This window comes from Archocentrus centrarchus, chromosome 7 (assembly GCF_007364275.1).
Source record: "Archocentrus centrarchus isolate MPI-CPG fArcCen1 chromosome 7, fArcCen1, whole genome shotgun sequence".
In the NCBI taxonomy this organism is placed as follows: Eukaryota; Metazoa; Chordata; class Actinopteri; order Cichliformes; family Cichlidae; genus Archocentrus; species Archocentrus centrarchus.
This window is the reverse complement of record NC_044352.1, coordinates 5,431,700-5,452,164: the sequence shown is the minus strand read 5'-3', so window position 1 is coordinate 5,452,164 and position 20,465 is coordinate 5,431,700. Positions and strand designations below refer to the sequence as shown.

The 20,465-nt window shown below is 42.1% G+C and overlaps 2 protein-coding genes across 2 annotated transcripts in view; both read left to right on the top strand.

The window, feature by feature from the left end:
* The window catches only part of grm6a (glutamate receptor, metabotropic 6a), a 29,108-nt gene extending 25,285 nt beyond the window's left edge, over positions 1-3,823 (top strand). Inside the window, exon 15 of the mRNA XM_030733109.1 lies at positions 2,386-3,823. The gene's annotated coding sequence lies outside the window, so the exon portion shown is untranslated. The remainder of the gene's footprint in view (positions 1-2,385) is intronic.
* Positions 3,824-12,595: 8,772 nt separating this feature from the next.
* tsr2 (TSR2 ribosome maturation factor) lies at positions 12,596-18,544 on the top strand. Its single transcript, XM_030732968.1, has 5 exons — positions 12,596-12,688; positions 13,414-13,504; positions 14,121-14,212; positions 15,794-15,952; positions 18,147-18,544. Exons 1-5 carry the CDS (start codon positions 12,611-12,613, stop codon positions 18,255-18,257), a joined length of 531 nt encoding a protein of 176 aa, XP_030588828.1. The 5' UTR covers positions 12,596-12,610; the 3' UTR covers positions 18,258-18,544.
* Positions 18,545-20,465: the final 1,921 nt, after the last annotated feature.

The following is a 20,465-nucleotide window of genomic DNA, read 5'->3' as shown; positions in this document are numbered from 1 at the left end:
ACTCATCAGAACAGGCAACATTTTTCCAGTCTTCTGTAGTTCCTGTTTGGTGAGCCTCTGTTAATTCTAGTTTCCTGATCTTAGCTGACAGAAGTGGAACCCGGTGGGGTCTTCTGCTGCTGTAGCCCATCTGTAGCCCATTCAGAGATGCTCTTCTGCACACTTTGGTTGTTATTTAAGTTACTGTTGCCTTTCTGTCAGCTTGAAGCAGTCATTCTTTCTGACATCAAAAGACAGCATTTTCACCCAGAAAACTTCCAGTCACTGAATATTTTCTCTTTTTCAGAACATTCTCTGTAAACCCCGGAAGTGTTTGTGTGGGAAAATTCAAGTAGATCAGCAGTTTCTGAAATACTCAGACTGCACCAACAATCGTGCCATGTTTAAAGTGAATTAAAATCACCTTACTTCCTCATTCTGATGCTCGGTTTGAACTTCAGCAGGTTGTCTTTATCGTGTCTACATGCGTAAATGCACTGAGCTGCTGATTAGATGCTTGGATTAACAAGCAGTTGAGTGCAAGTAAATCTCTAACCAAACATTTCAAACTCACAGATAAAGTGAGCAAACTCAAAAATTTATGATGCTTTACGAATCACAAAAACAGAGTCGGAGCAGGCGGCTGCTGCCAGATGTAATACTGAACGCATACCTGCGTGTCAGATTGGTAGCTAGGTTTGCTCTGCAGAGTAAAGCCTTTTAAGACATTCAATCTGTTAAAGTGGCAGCTTTCTGTCAGTCAGGTGCAGGTCACTCTTTAGTCAGACACGAGTGAGTGTGAGAGCGAGAGAGACGTGCTATGGACAGTGCATCAACTGAGTTTTCTTTAAATCACAATAATAATTTCATTGTCATTTACAAAATGCTTCACATTTAGGGTAAAATCTGCACATAAAAGCAAGTATAGATATACCAGCATCCTGCCTGTAATAAAAATAAACATGCACAGGAAATATCACCATGAATAAAGAGCACTAAACCAGAATAAACTAAAACCAGCAGATTATTCATGAAAAGGCTGTCCTTTAAACAGCCACAGAAGGCTTTCACCTCGAAAGCAACCTGGCAACAAGGTGGCTACATGGGGGCAGTGTGTCTAATAGGTATAGAGGGCACATCTCATATGCAGTCAGTGAAAAGACATGTCAGGGATAGTTTATATTTTTGTGTAATTAAGGATCTGTTGTGCCCTGAGCCTAAATGCACAAAACATCCATGCTTTGAATGAGCTCATACCGTATGGATGTTCCTGTACCAGTTAAATCCTGTAAATCAGGAGGTTCATAATAAATTCAGAGGAAACGCTTCTCCAAACAGTAGGAGGAATCAAACACAAACTCTGTGACATTGTGGAGCAAAGTGAATGAGGGGAAACTGAATATGGGTGAAAGGCGTTTGAGGATTTCAGCTCCGGCGTGCCGACAGTGTCTTTTGTGCTGTCTGTGAAGCTTATGGTGCAGCATTGGTGCTGAAAGACGCTGATGTTCAGACTTGGTCCAGTGTGCAAAGAAAAGAAGAAGAAAAAAACCTGCAAAGAAGCAGCTCTGAGGCTTCTCTTTATATATGCAACTAGTCTGACCAGCAGCTGTTGGCCTGCTTTTGTGTTCTTTATTGTTGTTTATTTATTATGAAAAACAATCATGTTTGTAGTTAGATAGCTCAAAAATAATTAAGAGAGAGTGATCTTAATGTTGTGGGTGCCTGTATGATCATTCAGGTATTACTAGGACCAACCTAATGTCCTCGGAGGGTCACACAGACCTCCATGTGCTAGCCAAGGGTACCCTGACTGCTGTTAGGTACCAGGCTGAAATCCTCAGACCACTGTCAGACCTTAGGGTGGTGCAGTGGGCCCTCACTTCTTCCTGCTGTAGGACAACATCATACCTCATGTGGCCTGAGTGTGTAGACAGTTCCTGGATGATGAAGGCATTGGTGCCATTGACACGTCAGATCCCCATGACGTCCCTTTCATAATGGCTTGTTGCTCCTTTAAGGACATACCAACTTCTGCTGACTGTTCAGAGTGCAGCGCAGCGGCTGACAGTCAGCCCCACCTGCTGTTCAATTCAATTTTATGTGCAGTCCCAAATCCAAAGTTATGTAATCTCAAGGCACTTTACATAGTAAGGTCGGGACCCTTCGTATTAGAGAGAAAAGCACAGCGATTCTACATTGAGCGTCAGATTAGTGTCCCTGCTTCTCTGAGCATTCAGGACACGTGCTGTTATTTGTCTTGGTGAGGGAGGGTGGGCCATCAGATACCAGGTACACAAAGTTAAAGCAAACAGGAGTAAATCAAAAAGGACGTATGAATAATAATCAGAACCAAAGAAAATGTGTTAGATAACACAAATGAAGCACTCACTCTCTTTTTTTCCCCAGGTAGCTGTGGACCAATCCTAGTGCAGAGCCTGATGACATCATCGTGAAGATCACATGGTCTCTTTCTCTCTGACACACACACACAAACACACACACACACACACACACACACACACACTCAGAACAACAACAAACTCAAGTGTGCAGTGGCACGTCAAACTAAAACTATCTGCTGGGCTCATTGTGAACATCAGGAGTTCCTGTGGGTTCAAACAGGAAGTCCTCATCACTCGTTTGTGAAACTTGGATTTGAGCAGGAAATGTTAAGCTGGAGTGTGCTCATTGGCTGAAATGATTGGCTGCAACATCAAATTTGTCATTATCTCAGTGACGCTCTGTTTTTACTAAAGAGATCTCAGTGAGGACAAACGAGTCATGGTGGATTCTCTACCATCTCAGAGAACGTTTGTTTCCACAGACAAACATCAGTTTGATTGAAACACCTGAACGCTTTGATTAAAGCCACACAGTGACTTTAAACCTTTATAACCTCTCTGCAGCTCTCAGATAAGAAGGCAAACCTGAGGACTTCCTGTCTGGACAAAACCTATGACTTCACAGTAAAACCAGAAGATGACTGATTTTTATCCGATAAAAGAGCAAACCCATTTATGTAACCTGAATGGGTTAAACTGGTCTACACATCCTGTGGACAGTCGGGCTCATCCCAAGGTTCACCATCACCCCCAACTTCAGATAAACCAACACCTGGAGCCTCATTCATAACCACTGCATACATACAAAGTTAGGCCTGAAACAGGACGGCACACACAAATTTTGTGATCTAATAAAAATATTAATAGAGAATTTGTTCACCTGTATGAAAACTCTCACTTGTGTGTGTACAAACATTTTGGGGACTAAGTAAACTGGTGACAGGAAGATGGGAACCTGGCAAAATTAAAATCAGGCCGTGATTAGATTGAAATATGAGGACTCACTCAACCCGCATGTTCAATTTCCCTCTTTCATCACTCCAACTTAATCCTAAAGTTTGAAATAAGCAGTGCTATTTGCTCTTGTATTAAACCTTTCAAATATAAATAAGCCAACTGAAACTTCAGATTAAATTCCGCTCAGCATTGTCTCACCATCACATTCACCCACCCTGGAGTACCAAAGTTAATGCTGGCTCTGATAGAAAGGTGTCAGAAAGTTTGTTGCACATGGAGCTGCATGGCTGCAGACCACCCAGGGTGCCCATGCTGACCACTGTCACCTGCCAAAAGCACCATTGATGGGCATGTGGAAATCAGAACTGGACCACGGAGCAATGGAAGAAGGAGAACTTGGCTAATGAATCACATTTATACATCACATGGATGGCCAGGTGTGTGTGTGTGTGTCATTTACCTGGGGAGCATCTGGCACCAGGATGCACTATGGGAAGAAAGTAAGCTGGCAGAGGCAGTGTGATGCTATGGACAATGGGTCCTGCCATCCATGTGGATGTTACTTTGACACGTACCACCTACCTAAGCATTGTTGCAGACCATGTGCACGCTTTCATGGAAACAATATTCCCTGATGCCTGTGGCCTCTTTCAGCAGGATGATGCGCCCTGCCACAAAGCAAAAAAATGATTCAGGAACGGTTTGAGGAGCACAACAAGAAGTTTGAGGTGTTGCCTTGGCCTCCAAATTCCCCACATTTCAATGCAACTGAGCATCAGCAGGATGTGCTGGACAAACAAGTCCGATCCATGGAGGCCCCACCTTGCAAATTACAGGTCTTAAAGGATGTATTGCTAACATCTTGTTGCAGATACCGCAGCACATCTTCAGGGGTCTAGTGGAGTCTATGCCTCGATGTGTCAGGGCTGATTTGGCAGCAAAAGGAGGACCAACACAATATTAAGCAGGTGGTCATAATGTTGTGCTTGATCGATGTATGCAGGATGAAGCAGCATACATAGCGCACCTTCTCTTGGCTTCGTTTCTGCTGTGGGATCCGATCCTTGGGGTGGGCCAGTTTTTGGCGTAGTGTGTTTTGGGGACATGGTGTTTTGAAAATATGCGTCTCACCTGTTGCAGTAACTCCTGTCACATTTAAGGATCATTAAAGGTTTTCGCTTGGGCAGTTTTTCTCTCCGCGGTGGCCTGGAGCATTCTTTGAGTATCTTCCCACCTTTGACAAATGACCAGCTGGGACGGCCACATTTACTCAGGGCCTCTTTGACATGATGCTCTTCAGCTTAATAGCTGCTGTGTCTGTGGGCATGGTGTTCACTCTGTGTTGTAGTGTCCCGGTGACACCCGATCTGTGTTCCACTGAGGTTTATCAAAAATGAAAGTTTTAAGCCTAATGAGTGTGACCCAGGTGTCATTCACGTATCAGGATACGATATCAGAGCCGTCGTCTCCACTTCCTCGATGTACAAGTTAGCCACCACAGGTGAATCTGGGGAACCCATGGCACACCCGTGTGTCCGCCTGTAGTGCTGCCTTCTTGAATGTGAAATATGTAAATTGAAGACACAGTCCTGAAAACTAGAAGTCTAAAACCTAAACTTCAGGTGTCGTTTCATGTGCTCAGAGCGTCTCTGTTAAATTATCAGAGGGCTGCCAGAGCAGCAAACACAAAGTATTTCTCTGAGTGTTTCTAACAGCAGTCACAGACCCAATGTTTTATTTAGCCTTATTAACTCCTCCTAGTGCTGCTCCTTTTGTAGAAAGGCAAGCAGATGATTGCACACACACATACACACACACACACACACACACACACATACAAAAACAGAAACATCTTCTTCCACTGTTTAACAGCTTACAAGGCAAATTTGTCTTTTATTCTTTTAAATATGCTGTCAGCCTCCTGCAGCTCTACGTGGACGTCTTCACCTTCCTGCACACCTGTAAAATATTATTACTTCTATAGTTGCATAAATATCTCCTATATTATCAAAAATTTGTTACTGTTAGTTGACAATAACAAGTGATGGAAGAATTTTTCAAGAAGCAATAAAGCATCATGAAAACACCCCATTATAGGTAAAACTGTATTATTGAACAGTTGCAACAACAACAACAACAAAAAAAAGTATCAAATGTAAAAAAAAAAATTATTTTTTATTTTAATTATTTAGAAGATGTTCCCCATCTGTGTTAAATTTAATTTAAGGTTGAGCACATTTTAAATATTTTATATTCTGTTCTGCATCATAGTCTATAAATCATATGTCTGCAGGGGCTGTCCTGTGAGGATCACGGGGCTCTGAAAAACAGAGAAACACAGGCCTGCATTCTGATAATATATGTTTAATATGAGTTTTTTTTAACAAAAAAAATTAGCAGAATTAAAAGCCTCGAGCAGTGTGTGACATGGTTACAGGTCAATATCTACAGGAGGGATTAAAGATATTAATGAAAAATGAAGTTTTGGCAAAACAGCTGGTTAAACTTGATACATTCATTCAACCAAATGATCTAATCTGACATTCTTTTATTTTACTTATTTAGATGCGCAGCACTTTGGTCAACAGCTGTTGTTTTCAGATGCACTTAGAACTAAACTTGACTTGACAGACGCACCTGGTCTGTGTTGAGGGGGGTCCTGTTACCAAGGGTGGGGTCATCCTGTCATTTCTTACAAACTCCTTCCACTGCTTCAGGAACTCAAACACAAGTTTCATCTGCCTCCATAATGACATCTCCCACCTGCTCCACAAAATCCAGCATGTTCTGAATGTGTCGTTTGGTGTTTGAGGACCAACGTCAGACTTCACTCGATTGAGTCCAGATGAACAGATTTAACTTTCTGGGATTTCCTTATCTGGATTATTGAGCGGACATCAAGACATCTACCATGAGATTTTAGAGCACTTCGTGCTTCCATCTGCTGAAAACTTTATGGAGATTATTACTGTGCAGACAGCCAACCCACCTGAGCTGAAGCCCACAGAGAATCTGTGGGGTATCGTCAAGAGGAAGATGAGACAAACCCGGGCTTCAGTAACACCTCAGACTGATCCCCTCCGGGCTGCATTGATGTAGTAATTCATGGTCAAGGAGCCACAAACAAGTACTCGGTGTATAAAAATACAAACTACTCAGAACTTGGACATTTCGGTATTTTAAATCCTTTTTTGATTGATCTTTGGAAATATTCTAATAATTTGAGATATTAGAGTTCTGAATTTCAATAATCAAAATTAGAACAAAAAATCTTTTGCATGTAATGAATATAAAATAAATGAGAGTTTACCTTTTTGCATGAAATTACAGATGCACCGGCAGTTTGTAGTGTAGTGTGCTCATAACCTCAAATATAAAGTTACTCTTTTATTTTGTTTTTGTATAAAATCGCTGCAATTAACAAAACTGACCCGTCAAATAAATAAATTATGTTCAATTGATAATCTTCCATTTTTGAAGGATATCCAGAGTTTATCCAGTGGTTAAATAAATGCATAATGAGGGATCAGTGCTAAATAGACTGGTACTTAAATAGCGCTTTTCTACTCTGAGCACTCAAGAGTGCGTTTTGCTATAAACCACATTCACCGCGCTTTCTAACTATCACACACACTCCGATGGAGGCATCAGGGGCAATTTGGGGTTCAGTATCGTACCCAGGAACATTTCAGCACACATGAGATCCTTTGCACTGACCCTTCAGGCTCTTGTGCCCATGTAAACCTTTAGTAAACAGTGCCATGTTTTATGAATGAGGCCCCAGGACTCCCATTAACATAACATGATGATGATGATGCTGAAGTCATGTGGACCAGCATCAGCTCGATGTTGGCACCCAGACTCAGATCAGTGTACCAGGTGGTGATGGTCAGAGGGGTTTGGGATGACTCACCTGTCTTGAAGGTAACAGTGACGTTTATCGGTTGCTCCACAAACTTGACCGAAGACATCTGAACACGATTTACTCATGTGTTTTAAACCACCTATGGAGTCATTTGAATACATGTAAAACAATTTTACAAATATACACATCACAACCAGAACACAGCAGAAATGAGCCAATGACTGCTCAGAGTGGGCGTGGTCATACACCGGAGCCAATCACAGCTCAGTATCCTGGATTCAGATCCAGAGAATCTCCTGCAGCTGCAGCTCCATCGCTGCTTTTAAGCCTCCTCATTTATTCATTCCTTCATGTCCAAGTGTTTCTTTTTCCATCTCATTCAGACGACATTTAATATTTCAGACACGGCAGGTGATGAAATATTAGTCTGGTATTCACACTCCTGCAGCTGCTGGTCCTGGATCTGGTCCAGGATCTGACAGGAAGGACTGTTTCTGCGTTTTTGTTGTTTTCTTTTAAATTTCTGATGACTGCAGCCATGAAGTGGGTTTTCTGTTTTTTTGGAGGCTTATAAATTCACATTTAGTTCATAAACATCCAGTTCTCATCCAGATCAGCCCTCATGAACTGAAGGAAACATCACATACATTTAAAGGACTCTCAGATAAATGTGTGGGTGCTGAAATCAGTAAAAGAAGAAGGAAGACGAGTGCAGGAGGAGGATTAAAATCCTGCAGTGAAACCCCGTCTGAATGAGCTTTTATTATGAAAGGAAAAAGACCAGCAGGATTTTCACAATAAAGTGGTTGTCAGAGAGTCAGAAAGTTCTATTTTTTTTTTAAAGTCATCAAATTGCTGCCTGGTTTAGAGGCACGTCAGCAGCTGGATTTGACCCTCACTTTTCTGTCTGTCTGTGAGGAGCCCCATGATTTAATACTGCACAGCCAAAAGTATGCGGACAGCACTGGTTGGGTGTAGCCAAACATTTAGCATCTTGTTGCCTATTAAAGAGGAAACTTTCAGTTTTCATCTGTTGTGTACAAAAATGGTGTGATGATGATGATGATGATGATGATGATGATGATGACGTGTTCATTATTTAGATGAAGGTGGGTTTTTTCAGGGCAAATCAAAGATTAATGACGTTTTATTTTATAAAGACTGAATGCTTTATGTTGAAATAAGTTTTTTTTTACCTTATATTGATGATGTAATGAAATGATTATTGAAATATTCTAAGGTGTTGTTGAGAGATTTGCAGTTTTAATGTCCGTCTTGATGCCGTTAGAGAAACAGAGAGGACGAGTCCTTATAAATCCCTCTTGATATGAACTTCCTGGTCAGTTAATGGGCATTTGTGGTGATTTTACAGTTAAGTTCAGAATAAACGTATTTTTAAGGGATTTGTTGTGTTTGTGTTTTTACGCTTTGCTGTTTCAGCACAACACAAACAGCTGCATGTTACACTGTCGTGTCTGTTCAGCTGTCCACATACTTTTGGTCATGAACCGTTTGAATATTTACTGTGTTTATAAAGTTGATGTGAGTCGTTGTTTCTGCACTGACAATAAAGTTTGTGTTTCTGTTAAACTGATCTGATTGACCTTCAATAAACTTTGTTATTTTCAGTTCACCTCTGTTGGGTTTGTGTTACAAGCAGAGCACATTACAAATCCTCAAGGTCGTTTTTTTTTTGTTAAATGGGGTGGCACTAGGGTGACCAGATCCTAACATATTAAATGTTGGGCGAAGAGTGTTTGTGTAGGACAGTTTGCTGAGAGCATGTGAAGGACATATTTATTTGAATGCATGTGAATTTCCACCTTAGGCGTACAAAAGATGGTGGCTGGTTCACCAGCAGGAGAACCATGATGGGAGCCTTTCTTCACCACCATTCAATAAAAGCCAGACTTTAGAAAAGTGTCTCTGAGCCAATCCAAATGTGAGACATTGTCTCAGTATGTGGGGCAGGTGATAAATAAATATGCTGTAGAGTCCACATAAAGAGGCACAGCCGGTCACCCAGGGGTGGCATGTGAAATAAATCCAGCACAGAGAATTGATGTAGAGCACAGTGGGCGTTGGTGGGCATGATTTGAGGCTCATGTGCAGCTCTGGGCCCCTCCTACATATGTAAACTGTACTGCCAAAAGGTGTGTAAACCTAGGCTTGCAGACTGCTTCTACAAACATTAGTGAAAGAATGGGTCGCTCTCAGGAGCTCAGTGAATTCCAGTGTGGTGATAGGCTGATACCTGTGCAACAAGTCCAATTGAGAAATTTCCTCACTACTAAATAGATCAGCTCAAGAACAGCGTGTAGAGAGCTTCATGGAATGGGTTCCTATGGCCGAGCAGCTCCATCCAAGCCTTACATCACCAGTCACAATCCAAAGGGTCAGCTGCTGTGGTGTGACACACGCTACCACTGGTCTCCATCTGCCAATCCGATGTATGAGTCTGGGTTTGGTGGTTGCCAGGAGAACGGTACTTGTTTGACTGCACTGTATCAGGTGTGAAGTTTGGTGGAAGGGGCGATTATGGTGTGGGGGTGTTTTTCAGGAGTTGGGCTCGGCTCAGCATACCAAGACATTTGGGGCAATTTCATGATCCCAAATTTGAGGGAACAGTTTGGGGATGGCCCCTTCCTGTTCCAACATGACTGCACACCAGAGCACAAAGCAGGACCATAAAGACATGGATGAACCAGTTTGGTGTGGAAGAACCTGACTGGCCTGCACAGAGTCCTGACCTCAACCTGATAGAACACCTTTGGGATGAATTAGAACGGAGACTGTGAGCCAGGCCTTCTCGTCCAACATCATATATTATCGATAATATGTTATAGATATATTATGTCTATATTATGGTGGGAAATGCACATCCTCCAGCAACCCCTAAAGAATCTTTTTATAAATCATATACACTTCCAATTTCCAATCAATGTCTTCTCATGGTACTTTAAACTTCAAGTATTGGAGAACAAGCCAGCAATTTCCCTCGAGCAGCACATGGAGAAAAAAAAAATTAACAGGAAGGAACTTCCAACAGAACCAAGATCAGGAAGGGCAGGTTGGAGTGAAGAAAAAAGAGAAAAAAAGATGAGCACGAGCACAGAGAGATGACAAACAACAAAAATATAATAGTAAACACCTAACAGGTTATGGATCATGAACATGCAGCTCCAGTGTCAGAGATTCCTCTCTGCTGGAATTTTATTGTTCCAGGAGAAAGGTACAGAGAGATGTGATGGAACACACACTGTCGAAGAGAGAAGACACAAAGCCAATGGCATGCAAGAGTGGCATATAAATAAATGCATAAAGAGTGAAAGAAATTAAGAGTTAAAGAAAGCTCCTCCGTGCATCAAAGGTCTTCCAGCAGCCTGGGCCTATAGCAACATCACTAATGTATGGTTCACATTTGAAAATATAATACAGACTAAAAGCAACACAGCTGCTGCTGCTGAAGGAAACCTGGGGAGAAAAATGTGACGTGTGAGTTAATATTAATAGGCCCAGTGGGGAGGTGAGAAGGCATGCATAGCATCCTTTCATTAGGTGGATATTTCAAAAATGGCTGGAAAAGTCAAACAGCTGCAGACACTCAGGTAATCAATGAACTGAAAATGCCTCTTTATGATTTGATTACTTGATTAAAGTTTAGTTATAATGCTTCTCCTTATTTTCTGTCACGTTACAATGGTGGATGCTTATTTTAAACATGGCTAAATTTGAAATAATAAGTTCAGCTATAGAAATAATCCCTGTGAGCCAAAAGTTCAGGATTCAGACTCAGTTTCCAACATTTTATTCTACTGGTTGACATCAGAAGAAGAAGAAACAGCCTTTACTGTCCCGCAAAGGGGAAATTCAGGTGTAACAGCAGCAAAAATGTAAAAACACAACAGGACAGGATCAAGAATACTAATAATAATAATAAAAAAAAAAAAAAAAAGTACTGTACAGGATACCGAAACACAAAAATACATCTACCACTACAACAAACTGAGAAAAAAAAAACAACACAGAATTGGTGCAGAGCTGCTGAAACTGGCTGCCTGCTTACACGGCGCCGGAAGCTATATTGTACTATGTATTTCTAGGGCATGTAAGACATTTTTAGTATTGTTTTTTCAAATGCAGCCCTGGTCGTGTTAAAGAGTCTTGGGAAGAGCGAATAAAGAAACAACAAGTAAAGGATTTTAGTGCTTCAATCGAGTCTGCATTTTAGGATCATATCACTGTGGAAACACTATAAAACACTCAAACTGCCGCTCAGCATCCTCCCTGAGAACTGAGCCCCTCAGGGCTTTTTTCATGCCATTTTCCTGAGAACTTATTCCTTTTATGTGAGCTGATATCTGGAACTTAACCTGGTTTCACGCTGGACGTCCATAATCTGACATTTGAGAAAACTGAAACTGAATCAAATCATTCCTCAGACAGTAGATGAAGGTGGCACAAATGTAGAAAATTACTACATAAAATAATAATAAATAATACAGGCAGAGGCCGTGTTTTTGTCAGTCTCACTGATGGTGGATTCCTGTTGAGTCGCTGCCACCTGCAGGTGGACAACAGAACAGACTGAGGCTGGACAACAGGTAGACACGTGACTCTGTTATGCTTTAAAAACTACCAGTTAATTAATTATATTTATATCTAAAAAGTCATAGATTTATTAAAGTGTATGGTGCAGTCTGTGAGGGGTTTGTATATACATCTATCTATCTATCTATCTATCTATCTATCTATCTATCTATCTATCTATCTATCTATCTATCTATCTATCTATCTATCTATCTATCTATCTATCTATATAAAAACGACAAAATAAAAACTATAGATAGATAGATAGATAATTTTATTTTTTTTTTTTTTTTGTTTTTTAAAAATAAACACATTTTTTAAATAAAAAAAAATTAACAATAAATAAATAAATAAAAAGCCTTGCCTTCTTATTAGCAGTTTCTAAGGTGTAAGTGCGGTTAAGTCAGTGGTCCTCCTAAGATAAGATAAGATAAGATAAGATAAGATAAGATAAGATAAGATAAGATAAGATAAGATAAGATAAGATAAGATAAGATAAAACTTTAATGATCCCACGACGGGGAAATTTGCGCATTACAGCAGCTCAGTACAGAGAAAAAATGAAAAGGACGAGTAAGAACAAATAACTAAACTAAAACTAAAATAGAATAATAATAAAATAGCAATAAGTGGAAGACATTTCGGGGTGGGAGGGGGGTCCAACCTTTTTTAACAGGTTTCAGAAAACTGTCCTCAGAAAGAGCCTTTTACGTGTATGTTTACTGAGTTTTGAACTTTCGGCCCGTGCTTTCTTCCAGTCAGTAACACAAACAAAAAGTTTCGGGTGAAAGGGACACTGTTTCCTGAGCGACCGGTTGCTTCTGTCTGATCTGGTCTTTGTTTCTGCACTCGACTCCTTCCGTCTGCCAGATCCAACATGGCGGCCGCCGCGGCTTCACGTGAGATCTTCACCGAAGGAGTCCGAGCGGTTCTTCACACCTGGCCGGTTCTTCAGGTGAGTACCCGGCCCAGTTCCACTTGAGGGGGCAGACGGCTCCAGACAGGACGCTATCAGCGTCGCACAGCTTCTCACATTTAGAGCTTTAACCCGGTTAAACCAACTCACGAGGTAAAAACGGTAAAACAATCATGATTAGTCTCACTTGTCTGATCAGTTAGATCATTAATTTATCTGGATGGTTATCAGGCTGATTTAGGACTTGTGGATGTAGAAGATGGAGCTGCCAGGCAGGAGGAAAAGAAGACGACCACAGAAAGGAGGACATGCAGAGGGTCGGTGTGACAGAGGAGGATGCTGGGGTTAGGCTGAGGCTGAGGAGGCAGATGATCTGCTGTGGTGACCCCCTAAGGGGAGCAGCCAAAAGAAGAACATGAACTTTTGGATATTTTATTAGATGTTTCAAAATGATTTATCACTTCAGCAGAATACAGGTGGGGTTTGGAGTTTAGTGCCTACAGGTGGTCGCTGGGGTGGCGGGGTCGCCACATACCAGAGGGAAAAGTGGGAAATTTAAGGAGACCACTAAACTGGGCAGGTGTGTTTGGTACATGACATGAGAGTGAGGTGTGTGTTGACCGCCTGAACCATCTCAGCATTCTCTCTGTTTGTTGCATTAATTAGCTCTTTTTTTTTTTAATGTCAGCATTTGAGACCCTGTGTTACGTGCTTTGTGATGTCACAGCGACCACTAAAACCTTCCACCTCTGTGTGTTGGCCAGATTGCGGTGGATAACGGGTTTGGAGGCGTCTATGGGCAGCAGAAAGCTGATTGGATCGTGGATGTGGTTCAGCAGTATTTCCATGATAACGGTGGGTATCTGTAACAGTTTCAGCGCCAATAAGATGTCAGTGAAGCCACTGAATCAGGTTTCTGCTTTAGAAGAACAGAAGACAGGACAAGACACACATATCCTGTCTCCCTCATGATTTCCTTATTTTCTGGTCAGTGTTCACATTAAACACGACTTAAGGTTCAAATAATGAGGCCATTGTATGTAAAAGTAACCCCTGTGAGCCTAAAGGTCAGGTTGCTCTAAATGCTCTGTTTCAGAGGTTTTTATTTCTTGGCTCAGTAAGAGAAAGATGATATCCTTAATATGCTCATGTGAGGCTGCGAGCACCAAAACCTCGCCCGGCTGTAGTTCAAACCCTCTGTTTACAAGACGTAGCCAATCAGAACGAGTTTGTCTTAAAGGGAGATAATCTGCAACAGCTTATTTCAGACAGAGGGTGACCCGAGGAGCAGTTTAAGATGCATAAAGATTATTATTAACTGTGCATCATGCAAAGCTGTTCTAGTAGAGGCCGAGAAACCGACTGCAAGAGATGAGCAGCATGAGCAGGTCAACTTTGAATTAAAAAATATAAAGTTCAGGGTGATTTTTGTACGTTATATTAACATCTGTGTGTGTCTGTGTGTGGTCAGCTGACCTGCAGCAGTACGAAGTTGAGGACTTCATCGCTGAGCTGATGGATCAGGAGTTCAGTACAGTGGTGGATGATGGGAGTTTACCACAGGTAAATCCATTCGGATACACGGTCCGCACCAATAACGTGTGGACAGGTGTACATGTTCTGGACTTCATTTTTTTCAGTGTGAAATTAAACAAATGTTCTGATTAGGTTTACATTGAACGCTTGAACGCAACCATCAACAGCTTTTTAAATCCTGTATTAAACAAAAATATGTTCGTCTTCACTATATTTAAGTGTTCGAAGCCAATATTTCTTCCTTTAGCATAATTAAAACTTCTTTTAGGAGTTTCCTGATTGTCCACCAGACTCTGATGATTTCAGTCAGATATAATCAATAAGTTCAACCATCAAACCTAAAGGATGGCAGAACTGCACTGTCCCTTTCCATGGATGATGCTGATCTTTCAAAGACAAGAAATATTGTTCGCAGTATTTCAGTAAAAAAGGAAAAAAATATGGCCATATTTGATTGTCATCAGACAGCCACACAATCCCCACACCATATACAGCTGTTGCTGTATATGCTGTGATAATAAAATAGCAGGTTTATGCTGTTCATGTGTGTAAATTCAGTCTCACTGTGTGTTGCAAAGTGGACTTTGTTGTTCTCACCGCCACCTGCTGCCTGCCGATGTCAGCATTACACCGTATGGTGCAGCCTTATTAATGTCTTTTATATCGTTCATCTTTTCATGACTTTCTTCATTTTCTCACCAACAAGAATATGTTTTGTTTCATTTTGTTTGAATTGTGAAGGCTGCTCCGGCTCTGACGAGCGTTTAACGGTGTGTAGAGTCCAGCTGAACTGTGGGCACGCCTCGATGATCCCTGTCAAAGGAAGCTGACTCTGGGGGCCAAATGCACTCGAGCACCGAGTCATTAATCTGTTTTTTGTTTTTCTTTGCATTTGTTTTGGGGGCGTGTGCCTTTTGCAGACTGAGACTCAGTCACCTGCGAGGGGGGGGGGCAGGAATACTGTTTGATGATGAGCTCCCAGATATTTCCATTAGCCTGTGCGTCCATGCTGCTTCATCAGAGCTTTCTTGTTATCTGGTTAATGACGTTCCCTCTTTGATGTCTCCTGGTTTGTGTTCCTGGGTGTTTCGAGGTGCTGCGTTCTCTGAGGTTCACGTTTATCTCGTCCTGGAGAAGATTCACACCTGCTGCTTTTCTTCACCAGTGAAGATTCAGCACTCACAGACGCCCGCTTCTCTCTCACCTTGAAGTTTTCCTGCTTTTTCACAACAAATGCGAGCGCTGATTTTTGTTAAACCAGCTCCTTTTGATATGCTCTTTGTTTGAGCCTCATTATTTTCTTTTCTTTTGTTCTTTCCTCGCGCTCACAGACGGACTCTGCTGCTCCTGAGCTCTTTGTTCTTGTACAAACACTGAAGCAGCCACCTGTTTACTTTCAAACCTCTAAAATCTCCACACAGTTTTTTTTCCCCCCTCACTGAAGTGAACCTGTTTGAACTAAAGCTCAGAAACTAATTTAGTTCTTATTATTTTATTTCACACTGAGCAAACTGAAGGAATGAACACAGAACTGTAACTCTGGTCTGCAGGTGCAGAGATGTGAGGGTGACATGTCATCTGTGTGTGTGTGTGTGTGTGTGTGTGTAGGTGTCCATCAGTCTGCTGCAGATGTTCAGTCAGTGGCAGCAGGGGGCGCTGGAACAGCTCAAACACACTATCAACACTCTGACCCAGAACAAGAGTCAAAGGGCAAAGGTCACAGCTCAGCCCACGCAGTCTGATGAAGAGAGTGATGGTGAAACACAGGTACGGCTCACCTGACAGACACACAGATTCAGGTGGGTCATGTTATTTCTGCAGGTTGATGCTTGCGGTCAGCCAGGTACAGTTTTGACTTCATTTTAACCCAGAATCAGAACTTCATCCCTTTCACTGAGAGTCGCTGTGGGTCCTCACCTTTTACCAGTTTACTCGTCCAAAAAGCTCAAAAATGGCACAAACTGATAACAGATCAGCAGTGATTATTGCTCTCTGCTCATGCTGTGCTTGAGCGCTGGTGTGAACACTGACCTAGCAGGCCAGCGAGGTAGTTTCCTGAAGGTATGCAAAATGTTAGCTAAAATTTAAAGGCTCTTGAAGTGCATCAGAGTGGGTTGAAATTTGGCCAACACAGAAAGTCAATCTAACACGCCGGAGTACCCTGAGAGAACCCACGCACACACGGAGACTATAAGGCCCCAGCCAGGTGGCAGAGTCGAACCCGGGACCTTTTTGCTACGAGGCAACAGTGCTAACCACCATGCCACCCAAGTACAGAAGAGCTCCACATGAAATAATCTGAATCATTCAGATATGAAAAACACATTTTTTTTTTTTTTTTTTTACCGAAAAAGTATTTGATGTTTAATTAACATAAATAATTTGGAAATTATATTTTAATATACAGTAAAGGCATCAAAATGTGGACAGTTACAGCACACCAGATAGATACACACTCCTGTTACTTAAGTTTAAACAAGATATCAACATCACAGATGTTGAGACTAAAACCTCAACATATGGGCAAAGTATGCTTGTGGAACAGTGGACCTTTCTTTTTTTTTTTTTTTATATTTTTTTTATTAAACATTCATCAACAACAGGTCGTTGACCACAGGGACAAAGCAAAATGTTTTTTGTTTGTTTTTTTTTTGTTTTTTTCCCTTTCCCTTCCCCTTGTTCCCCCTACCCCTCCCCATCTATTCCCACCCTGCTGTAAACAATGAAACAACAAAATAAAACGATATAACAGGAGAGAGAAAATAAATAAATAAATAAATTACAGCTGAAAGACCACGAGCATGAAAACCCAGGAAACAACACAAAAAACGTGAACAATTTACGAACAGGCGTCCACACAAGCATGGGTACACAAACCAAGTCAGAGCATGGACGTTTAAGACTGCACAGGTTGTCAATCACTGTCAAAAGCCGGAACCACAGGGAACCGTTGAGTCCACCAGGCTGGAGGGGCAGGCACACATGCAGCAGAACCAGCTCTTGCGTGAACTTCAGGCTCGAGGGAGGACATCCAGTCTCTCAAAATAAGATAATAGAGGGGCCCAAGTTTTATAAAATTTTTGGATCGAACCTCTAACACAGAACTTGATCTTTTCTAACTTAAGGAACAGTGTCAGATCTTTCAACCAAAGAGAAGCCCTGGGTGGGTGTTCTGATCTCCATGCTAATAGTATTCTTCTTCGGGCAAGGAGAGTTGAAAAAGCCAGTACATTTTTAAAGTCATGTGTTATGAAAAACACATTTAAGCTCTGTTAAAACCTGCAACCAAATCAATTGGACACCCACTCCAAGTGCCTGAAAGTCTAATTTTTCCTCAGTAACTTTGAATGAATTTGGAGCATTTGCTGTGGACTGAAGCGTACTCCGCCCCTCGCCCTGTGACAGCTCGGATAAACTCCAGCTCTCAAAGGAATAGAATAGAATGCCTTTATTGTCATTATACACTCCTGTTCAGTGCAGTCAGAAGGAAGGAAGGAAGGAGCTTTGAGTGCTTGTTTGAGAGTTTTTCAGATTCTTCTCTGATACGGTTCTTGTTCTGCTTCTCCTGCCGTCATAATGGAAACTGATTTTGGCTTCAGATTGTGACGCGTGGAGTGGGTGTAAAATTCATTTGGCTGCTTCTTTTAAGCAGAACTCAAATGTTTTTCAGCCTTTTGAAGTTTGATGTACTTTTGAAGTTCTGAAGGCTCAAAATTGCTAGAAAAACTACGACCGCGTAAATGCCAAATTTGGTCCCACCCCTCGTACTTTGAGGGCCTCTAACTCTGAAAATATTTGTGGGATAAACGCACAGTTTTGCAAAGCTTCATTAAATACACTAAAGTACAAAAAAAGAATAAATAAATAATGAGCTCGCTCTGAGGCGTTCAGGTGGGACCTGTTTTCAGATAATGAAATCACCCAGGAGTGAGGCCAATGATGGCTGTGTTTGTGTGTTCAGGAGATGGAGTGTGAAGCATCTGGTCCATCAGTCAGCAGGACACCGCCTCCTCCCCCCCCTCCTACTCAGGATGAAGAAGACGGCTGGACGGTGGTCAGGAAGAAAAAGTGAAGATTTCAGAATGAAGGGCAGGATGAACTGTTGATCTCAGAGACTGAAGCAGCTGACCTTTGACCTATAGAAAGAGACTTAATGAAAGTTGAGCCTCAACCTCCACCTGCTCCAGACTGAAAGTGTCCCGAAGGCTCAGAAAGGTCTGATGTTTCACGGCTTCCGGCCGGGACCTTCAGTCTGGAACATGTGGAAGGAGACGAGGACGATGCCGTTAAACCAGAGTTGCTCTGGTTTCTGTGGATGAATTTTTATTATTTTTATTATTATTAAACACTTTGACCACACTCTGTGCTGTCACTATACATCGCAATGTGATTATATACTCACTGGCCCCTTAATTAAATACCCTTTGCTAGTAATGAGTCAGACTTTAGCCTTCAGGACTGCCTTCGTTCTCGGTCACAGAGGTTCCGTGAGGTGCGGGAAGATTTGAAAGTATCACAGCTGCTTCAGGTTTGTGGGCAGCATCTTCATGATTCAGTACTCTTCTGCATCCTGAAGGTGCTCTATTGGACTCAGATCTGATGATTGTGGAGGGCATCTGGAGTTCAGTGAACTCATGTTGATAATTCAGAAACAGATCCTCTGTGCTGTGCACCATCAGATGTAATAGGAATACCCAGGAATACCCCAGGTTCATGTCTGACAGTTTTGTTCAGTCTTTGCTCAGCCTCAGATCATCAGGAGTATTTCAGAGGCTGAAATGGACGACTTCCCCGTGCTGCCCAGTGGGCTCGACTTCGTGCCCTCCTCATCTGCTCCGTTACATTTTTTTCTTTATATAAGCTATTTTTAGCAACGTTGAGCAGAGAGCCACTTCTGAATTGCATATGCATCTGGTGGAAATGCAAACATTGTTTTGGGTGGGCATGAATATCTGAACTACTCGCAGAGCGGGAGTGAAACTTGGAAAAAGTTTTGGCAAACCAAAAATGGAGAGTAAATTTGCACCTTCTGTAGCGTATACCTCTTTACAGCCAGAAACCTCCAGCAACCACTAACCAACCACCCGGGGAATGCACATTTTTCCCTCGCAACCGGTGATTGCCAGGGGGTCACTGACCGGTCACTAGGCCTGTGTGACCGAGGGCCTAGGCAGGCAGCTGGAGTTGGAATGTAATGCAGCTGCAAATGGTGTATTCCCAGGATCAGTTTCTGCCACAGGCCCATCAGCAGCTAAATCCGGCTCTGGCACAGACTCGAGCTGAGCCGGCCTCTCGGTGCATTGATTTATGGGTTTTCTTACATTTAAGTCGATACAGTCAAATAACTTTCTCCCAAGGGCTGCAGCAAATGTTTCTCATGTAACGAGGTTATAAAGCAGTGAAAATACCTTCGACAGTCCAAACGAATGTCTTCATTTAAAGGTCAAAGAGACAGGAGGCAGTTTTAGTTAATCGGCCATCAGATGGTTGCTGATAATTGATTGGAGTCCCTCAAAAACTAAACGGGGCTCATAAAGAACAGCAGTAACCAGCATATATTTAATGCCTTTAAACTGATCAATAAAGCTATAAGTCAGGTCAGGTGAGCTTTCATTCATCTTTATTTTCACAGAATAAACATTCCACACTGACATGTAGAAAAAAAACCCCTTATTATATCACTGGGGGGGGGGGGGGGGGGGGGGGTTGTAGTTATTTCAAGGCACTATTTATCATATGAACATAGAAAGAGGTGAGAGCAGGTGAACAGGGGAGGTCAGAGGTCATCAAAGGACATTTCAGTTCCACCTTCAGCTACAAAGATCAATACGGTCATTGATAATACTGTGGTCGGAGTCGGGGGGGGGGGGGGGGGTCAGCTGTTGTAGGGAAGCTACAGTGTGCTCGTCTAAACAAAACTGATCATCAGGGAGGTTCACGAGTCCTACAAGTCTCTGATCAATAACCAATAATCATCTCACAGGTTCAGCAGGAAATGACGAAGGGACGGCTAAATATAAACTCAGCAGAAATCAACAGAAATGCAGCCAAACGACAAGGACAGAAAAGTGAAGGATGTCATCTGACTCCCGCAGGAAGGAAACAAACTGCACTCGTTCAGTCGAGCCAAAGGTCAGCAGAGGTGAGAAGACTGAGGCTGAATCCAAATGTTTCCATGGCCTAATCGCCACCCTAAGGCTTCGTCAGCACTAACTATGCTTCCATTTAAACATTTCAGTTTTAGAGCAGAAAGCAGAAGGCCGAGAGCTTGCAAAAAACA

Excerpts from the sequence above, each read along its gene's own strand:
- tsr2 (XM_030732968.1), top strand. The coding sequence starts at position 12,611 with ATGGCGGCCGCCGCGGCTTCACGTGAGATCTTCACCGAAGGAGTCCGA. Across the intron at positions 12,689-13,413 it reads ACACCTGGCCGGTTCTTCAG|ATTGCGGTGGATAACGGGTT; the intron begins GTGAGTACCCGG and ends TGTGTTGGCCAG. Across the intron at positions 13,505-14,120 it reads GCAGTATTTCCATGATAACG|CTGACCTGCAGCAGTACGAA; the intron begins GTGGGTATCTGT and ends GTGTGTGGTCAG.